Genomic DNA, 8,855 nt, shown 5'->3' on the forward strand with positions numbered 1-8,855 from the left:
TCAGCGTGCCTGGATCCAGGTCCTGTATACCAGGAAAAACCCTACTTTGTTCTTAATAGTGTGAACAATTGTTACCTCATCCATACGATCTTTTAATTATTGCTAGGCCACATCTATTCTGAGAAGTAGTATCTTTCTTGCACCATGAATGATTTTTTCAATATAATAAATAGGCAAAGACTATGTTAAAAAGATAGTGGAGGTTTTTTGTTGTTTTGGGTTTTTTTGGTCTTCCTTTGGGAAATATGTGAGATACTTGCCGAAGTATTACGAGGTAGCTATCCAACTCCACACCCTAAGGGAGACACAGGAGAACCTTGACATAACCTATTTTTAACCATGCCTCTGGCGATTCTGCATTCAAGTTTATAGGTGAACATGTCAGGTAGTACATAGAAAAAAGCCAAAGACACACAGTATTAATCATACTTCTGTCCAAGCCCATTTTATTTTTTCAACATTTGTGATTTAAAATCTCATGACATTTCTTCAAGGTGAAATTCTTCTGCCGGACTTTTCAACAGGGTTGGACTACATTTATCTAAATTAAATATTGCTTACAGTAAAGCTCTCTAATGCTTCACGAGATAACCAATAAACTCAATGCAGTTCATATTATAATAATTTAAGTTTGTATTCAGCTAAAAAATCTTTACTGATTAGCAATACACTATTAATACAGACTTTAAATAAGACTATCCTAATATCGCTGGATAAGAACATTGTTCTGTAAGCGTATACGAACATCATAATTATTTTACAACCCCATCTTTAGTTCTTTCACATATAGTAAATTCAATTGACCATGAAATGAAATTTCATAGTCAAAATGCCTCCTTTACATTTTTTTTATTGCTGCAATAAAGTTTTTATAGCTCCAAGGCAAGGTAATTCATGAACTGTCTAATTTAAAGATTAATTCTAATATTATTAATAAATATTTACCAGTTTAATAAAGTGCACTTTTTCACATAAAATATGATATAATGTTTTCATTTTCTATTTTTGAAATACAGATTAACTGCTGGAAAATTTGAGTACTGAAGAGAGCTCTATGAATTCAGGGCAAACCTATGCAAGAACCCTCTGTTAATGTTTTTCAACTTCCTGAAGCTACCCAGCATTTATGAGCAGAAGAGAAAAAGACAACTGACTAATATACAATGGCAGGACTCCATCTCACAGTATAAAACAAATCAAGCAGTTGTGGGGAAGTGTCTGACACACAAACCTCCCTGTGCGGCTCCTCCGTATCAAACCACTCAATCCCTCATCAATTATCTGCAGCAAAACTAAAGTAAGTTCCCAGCCCAGAGCTTTGAAGCAGCCGTCACCCTAGAAAATACCACTGGACTACTGGGATAAGATCTCTAGATCTTCTCTTTGACGTATATAGGAACAAATTCTTACCACTGAAGTCAATGTAAACTATGCCCTTAATTTCTACGTTGCACAGTCTAGGGAAAAAAGGAAAAGACGTAAAGGCTCTTATCCAGTGGAGGAAGAGGTGGGAGAAGAGATACCTAACCAAGAGGCCTCTTCTGGTTGGAACTGCTAAGGTGACAGCACTTACTCACGGGAGAATCACATTCAATGAAAGGATGCAAAATTAAAAGGCAAAACTGTCAGGCTACAAACCACTTAATGACATTGAGGGGATACTCACAACACAAGACTGATCCAGCCCATGGTATTTATTACATATTTCTCAGCAAGTTTCATTGGATTCAGTGTGCACACACTCTATTACTTTAGTTTTCAGGCATAACGTTCCCGACTCTCAGGTTTCGTTAATCTGATCTTTCTTCAGCAGTCAGCCAACGTGTCCAGTGCATACAAAATCCCATGCAAAATGGCATCTGAACAGAAGCATCACATCCTTCAAGGCCTGTTTTAGGCAGTCCCTGCTTTGCTTCTATGGAATTACTGAATTCTGTACCTCCTCAGTGGTGAGTAGTTTGTGCTTAATTCTGTATTAGTGCTAGCTGCTCTTCATGACCTCAAAGGAAATATTAGAATTTGCAACAAAGCAGCAGCCTGGAGAATTCCAGAGGAATAGTTGCTGTGTGTTGATTTGTAAATCTTTAATTAATTTTTGCTTGCCAGAATAATAAAAAAGAAAGAAAGATTTGCATGAAACCGTAACATGACAACACGATGATCTTTACCACAGTCCAGCAGTAAATCTGTATTTTTACTACAACAAGTTTAGCAAAAGATCCTATATAAAACAGCTAATCAGAAAAAAATACAGTTGATGTAAAATATCTGTTCAAGCTAAACATCCACTGTCTTCAGTATGGAATACAGAAACTAATTCTGATCGTAACCGTTGAGTTTAAAATGCTAAGTGTGATAAACGGACTCGCAGCTGTGTCTCATCACTGGGGCTGTGAACGTTACTGCGCAAAGCTCAGAGAAACCCAAGCAGAGAGATCCCCCAAAGCTGAAAGGGAAATACAACAAGAAAGCAGAAACTGCCTCGTATACCCTCCCACTGAGCTCACAACCATACGATGTGTGTAGATGGTGGAGAAGTCCCCATACAGCCTTGGTTTTCGTTGTTCTAATTAACAGGAATGATCACTGGAATTAGCCTACAAGTCCCCGTCACTCAGCCTTTCCCCACACCCGGATCGTCCCTCCCCATTCCGGAGGGCTCGGAAACAGCCCAGGAACAGGAAAACAACAGGAACAGGCAGGCCCAACCTGCCACAGCCTTTCTAGTCAACAAGAGCACTGGACAGAAAAAAGTCTTTTTATGGCCCTGTATTTTTGAGTATGGTCAAGGTAATATATCCCTATCACTTCTATTACGAGTTTAAAAAAAAAAAGAAATCGATTCCCATTTATAAAGAGTTAGCCCATGGAATATACACAATATAGGGAAATAGGTTTTTTACTGCTGGCATACTGTGTCTGGCTCCCTTTCTGAGCTACTCTCAATACTGCATTTTCAAAATATCCTGATGGCTGTCAAATGTGGGTCCCATACTTGAAATACAGACAAGCAATTCCTTCTAAATGCTGTAGTTCACCCTGGCCAACACAATGGTCTTTCAAGTCTTGATGCCAGTGCCAACTATATAACACGTTTTTGATCTGTAGCGGCACTTGGTATGCACATGATGCCAATGGATATGGGATTCCAAATCCACTCCCAGAATTAAAATTCTGTGTTTATAAAGCCTGACTGCTTCTTCACAAGAGATCTGTTCACACCCAGTATAGCATTGCACCGTACATTAACAACCATGTTTATCTTCCTGAATCCACCAATATTAAACCCTTAACCATTTGCCAACTGCCTTAGGGAACTGAATAATAGCATTTCATAACACTGACAACACGTGTCATCATTCATACAGAATACACCTGCACATGATACAGAACGTTGGCAAATGCTTGGTCAGGCTACGGTACCAAGAAATCGTACAGTTCTTCCGAGAGGTCAATTAAAACTGATAGATGACACAAATCTCCGTTGTAGATTTGACAGTCAAAAAAGTCTGCTTTGACAGACAATAATAGGCAACGGAAACACCCAAAGAACCAGACCTACCATATGCAATCCATTGCTGTGGATGACGCCGTCTTGCTCCACGAGATTTCGCGATATTGTAATAGAGGGAAGATCCAAGCTCTGGGGGGGGAACTGAGGTGTAAAGTCATTTCCTTGCGCGGGCAGCTGGTCACCAAGGCCCTGAAAGGGCAGCAGTATATCTGCCATCCCCAGTGCAGGGTCCGACTCGGGCGGGGGAGTAATGGGTGGGATTTCGAACTCCTCGTCCCCAAGGCTCGGCGTATGGAACGTCTGCTAGAAAGGGACAGGACAAGACAAACCACGTTAGGGCGCACTGCTCTCATCACCCACCTCCGGAGCTGCGGTCCAAACCTTGTTTTGTTCTCAAATGCGAACTCGATACGCAACAAAATTTTTGAGTTTCATATACTGAAGGGGTTTGTGGATCATTCTGATTAAAGATTTAAGTCTCATTATCATATGGCTTTAATGGAGTATCAGTATTAACAGTTTTTTAATGCGTACTTAATTAGCAACATCTGTCTTTGTTGTTAGTCTGAGTATCAGCTACATTGGATTTGGCTGGATAACAAATTGCCACTTTATTGATATGTTAGCAAAATAGCACAAACAGCTTACATTACTCTCACGCTTCATAAAATGCGGACGATTTTGTAGCACGCACACAACGTTAATTCAGCACTGACCATTCCACACCTTTTGTTGCCTTTTTATCCACTCGTAAACATGAAATATTCTAACCCTGGTCTGTCTGTCTTTTCTTTTCCCTCCCAAAGTACAACGCACCCTTTTAAACAAGGGTTGTAATTTGGAGGAGAGACACGTATAAAGGAGCGGGGGTGACTACAGCAGCGCCCGGCGCCTGCTGGAGCGAGCCAGCTTTGTCTGAACGGTAGTTTGTTACGAACCAAACACCTGTTAAGATGCCTTGAGCAAAACATTTACAGCCAGTCATCTTCAGGGGCCGTGCGTGCTCCTACGCGCGCACGCGTCTGTCACAGGCAATCTTCCTTCACGTAGGGTCTGCATCTGGCTTCGACGGCGCTGACTTTTATTTGGGAAACAAATGAGCTATGCCTATGCAAATTTCTGGTGAGTTAAATGAACTTTCAGATATTATTTCAGGTCCACTGCTACTTAATAATGGAAATTCAGCGCTTGAAATCGGGCCATTTTACACGTACCCAAATCAGGCCTGTCTTGATCAGACCGGGCAGTTGGCAATCCTGAAATAGGCACTCTTGTCTTGTTCCGGACATGCAAGGCTGCTCTGGGATTTGTTTGTTTGCATTAGTTCGGGATTGGGGTTGGGGGGCGCGGAGAATTGTTTGATGTATTATTTACATTGTTTGAAAGAGTGACTTAATGCCAGTTAATTTAAAAATGATATGTTCGGTGAAAGATCTCATTAACTGCTGCAAATTGTCATCCTTCAAACTGTTAATGATGATATAAATTAATAACCGCTTGAGAGAAGATGGAAACTGAAACACAAGAAGAACCTTTGCTTGCATATAGAACCTGTCAGCTGTCATTATTGGTCTCGCACCAGAAATGATGAGGTCCCAGACTGCCGCAGCCTGCAGTACCGCCGGAGTCTGCCGAGACGCTACCCATCGCGCTCGATCTGCGAGGCTGTAACTTAATTCTGGATGTGAAAGCTGGGCCCGGGTTAGGGAGACGTTTGATTTCCCCGCTGCTAATCTACAAAAGGTGTGAATTTTTCTTCCTGTGGACCCCTTAGTTCACAGACACAAAGGGTGGCTTGGCCAGGAGAAGTGGTTGGCTAATGAACATAACCCTATGGCTGCATTTGCAGTTATTTTGGCACTAATGTGGTCTAGTAACAGATGCAACTGTAATTTGTGACTCATTTGCTACCCCATTACTGCTTAATGAAATCTAACATATCACATTAACAATACGGATAAACACTCATTCTTGATATGTGGCATTTGGCTGTTTTCATTACCACTGTAATTAACACTTGAAATATTATTTCAATAAATATTTAAGGTGCTTTAAAATGGGTCGTAGTAATCATGACATTGAGACAGAAAACATAAAGCAAACGTGCGGCTTCTAAGCCTGAATGTGCTCTAGGATTACACTCTCAAGGCATTATTTACAGGAACAAAATGGGCTTCTAACTCAGCAGTGCTCAGGCCCAAAATCACAGCGAGAAAGCTACGCTCATGTTCATGTAAAAACACTGTAATTAAATACATTGTAATGCAGTAATTGCAAAGTTAGGTTCACGCTTTAATGTGAACGCTAACACTTATTTGTATTTTTATTCCTTGCTCAAGCAAAAGGGTTCAGTGAAATCAGTATTATTATGGCACGTTTGAACCTCCCTTTACTTGACGCATTTATGCGATAGTAGTAATTATAAGAACTGTATCTTTTCCCCCATCTAACAGAATAACTTAGGACAGCTGTGCAAATATATAACACAGATAATAAGACAATCTTTTACTTAGAAAAGAAGCATTCATCTTAATACTCACCACTTACTACAAATAGGAGAGTAAATTGATTAATACCGTAATATTTTTTAAACGTGAATTTAGTTCTCACAATACAACTTGTCCAAATACATATATACCTTTTTTAAAAAGCATGTAACGGACCTAAAATTGAGGATAAAATAGACGTAATCTAAAAAGAAAGCAACCCCCTCAGTGAAGTAGTCTTAAATCCAAATCACTGGGCTATTCAGTCTGTAAAAAGAGCCTGAATAGTGTGCAATTTGGGATTACAGAAAGGTGCTGTTATGACCAAAAGATGGTATAACATTTGTGGGATTTATCTTACCAATCACATTTTTTAAAGTTATTAACTTTTCAAATATTTATATCTTACACATTTAAAAAAAGACAAAAAAACCCCCACAACTGTGTGCATGGTTAAATGCCATCTGTACTGAAATGTTCAAAACATTTGTTCCTTTTGATAAAAATGCAAATCTGGAGAACTGTTGTATCAACATATAACAGCCAATGTCTGACACGGTGAATTATCACAGCTGGAATTAAATTGTCTCTGAACAGCTGCTGGCAGCAGAGCTTTCATCAATGTTTGATTCAAATGTAGGAAAGAAATTCTACAGAAAGAAACATCATGTTGTCATTACAGATGGGGTTTGTGTTCATTATCACAAATAACACTGGAGCTAGTGCCAAACAATATTCCCTTATCTAAGCAGTCTCGCTGTGTAAAAAGAGATGGTGACCATTGTATAAATGATTCATAAAATACGACTTTTAATTCTAACCTTCATATTTATTGTTACACCTTTCTGCTTATTTTCTCGGAGATCGCTTTTTTAAAAAGCGCGTAAGAATACCTGCGACCGAATCACCACGGACAACACGTAAAATCAAGGCTGCCCAGTTTTCTAACCTTTCCTCCTGTTGGGAAGATCATGTATGGCAGGCGCCCTAGATAAATGCTTAGTTCTTGTTCTCCATATCGCGATCTTGCACTTCCCAGCATTCCCTTTCGAGTAAGAGCTGTTGGTTCTTGGTGATGAGCAAAAGGTGCCTCTGTCTGGAGCTGGGGTGAGTATTAGCACGCTGATAGTCTATTAACTGGCTGTAAGGCGGCACCACCGCAACAAATCTATGGAGCCCGTAGGTGCCATACCTTCTTCCTGTTGCCACTCTCCGAGACAGTGATCACTACATCACACCTCCACAGCCCAGCCAGCCCCCACCAGCCCGGCCCCTGGGTTTGCTCTTGGTCCTGGTCAGAGGTTTCCTTCATGAATCACATACACCTCAGGCAACAAAGTTGGTTTTGGTTTTCTAACTTACGAGAGTATTAAGAACCCAAATTAAAATGTTTGTATCTGTAACAGAAACCAGCACACTAGCTAGTAATGACTATTACTAGGCTTGCTTTCAAAGCGTAGACCTACTGTGCTGTTTATTTGTTCCCTTCTGTTTATAATTTTTTTCATACATAAAGCGGATTTGTTTCTATTGACATGCTATGTAAGTAACAGCCTTATGGACAGCTAAATTGACTAGTAATGGAGAGCTATCGGGTTATTTTCTTTCTCATTAAAGTCTTTATTTTGTGCTCCATAAAACACACAGAAATTCGGCACTTCACTCTTCCTCCATTCAAAGTCTGTTAAATTATCACCACAAACAGCAGAATATGAGCATAGATAAAAAAGAAAAACATCTACCTCATTTGCAGCAAGAAATGCATTATTTGCCTCTGCCATGTTCATGTAGTTGTTATTGTTTCCAAACTGAAAGAAAAATAAATATTTGGATTTTAATGCATGCCATGACAAACTTTTCTTTACCCCATCACTGGCATAGAGAAACTTGAAAAAAACAACAAAAACAAAACAACAAACAGATATGATGTAATTTTGCAGATGTTCTTTGAAGTCAGAACACGACTGGACTCAACGTTGTTATTATTATTACATACTCTGCATCCCCAGGTCTGTACATGGAAGATATTCAAGTGTATCTCTCCAGCTTCCTTTGTCCATGTAGCAAAGTCACTCCACAGACCTAGAGGTGACTTTGGAAATCAAGTGTCCATTAGAAAGAGACTGTTCTCCAGAAAAGACGTTTCAAGTCTGCTATATAAGCAGTAGACACACATTACAGCATTTCTGCAGGTGATCCTGATCCGGAGCATTGCTGCAGCTAGAAGTAGCCGGTGTATTACTGTTCCAGGAGACCTTGTTTTAAAGAGATGATGGTCAATAAGGGGAAGAACGAGAATCTGCAGCTTTGTTCTTAAAATCCCAGCTTCTTCCCACAAAATTAAGCAGCCAAACAATCCCCCTCGTCTATCCTTCATTCCAGCTTAGCTCCCACGCTCCCAGTGAACATTAACACCAGAAGATTCTGCAGATCAGAGAAACTGTATCACGCTGAGGCCTTGAGACCCACCCCGGGTGGAGTGGCCGAGTACCCGCTTGCTCCCACGGAGGTGCAACTCCTCTCGCACCCAAGTGATCTGAAAGGATCCTCTTGGATGCCATAGAGTCGTTTCCTCCAAATTCTCAAGTATGAACACTTGTTGAAGAAGAAAAGTACTTTTTCTTTTACAGACTGAGCACAGAAAAGAAGAAGATTAGCGGCATTCTGATTACCCGGCACTTGGTGTGCCTGCTCCCCTAAAGGCAAGGCTTTCTGCGGGTGCTCCCGGAGCAGGCGGGCGCCTACGGCCTGCGCCTCAAGGAGCGGGCACCGCGCCTGCCGCGCAGCTACACCGAAACCCTACCCCAGGCTCCCAGCTCTTCCCGTTTCCGCGGCCCGGCTGCAGAGCCGGCAGC

The 8,855-nt window shown here is 40.8% G+C and overlaps 1 protein-coding gene across 1 annotated transcript in view; it reads right to left on the minus strand.

Annotated features, from left to right (window-relative positions):
- LOC104616632 overlaps positions 1-7,808 on the minus strand; it is a gene marked incomplete at both ends in the record, with an annotated part of 12,406 nt that extends 4,598 nt beyond the window's left edge. The window contains 4 exons of the mRNA XM_010281705.1: positions 1,411-1,457; positions 2,632-2,723; positions 3,563-3,817; positions 7,743-7,808. Of these exons, the coding sequence (XP_010280007.1) occupies positions 1,411-1,457; positions 2,632-2,723; positions 3,563-3,817; positions 7,743-7,808 (460 nt within the window). The remainder of the gene's footprint in view (positions 1-1,410; positions 1,458-2,631; positions 2,724-3,562; positions 3,818-7,742) is intronic.
- Between the last annotated feature and the right edge of the window lie 1,047 nt (positions 7,809-8,855).

This window comes from Phaethon lepturus, unplaced genomic scaffold (assembly GCF_000687285.1).
Source record: "Phaethon lepturus isolate BGI_N335 unplaced genomic scaffold, ASM68728v1 scaffold50750, whole genome shotgun sequence".
Lineage (NCBI taxonomy): Eukaryota > Metazoa > Chordata > Aves > Phaethontiformes > Phaethontidae > Phaethon > Phaethon lepturus.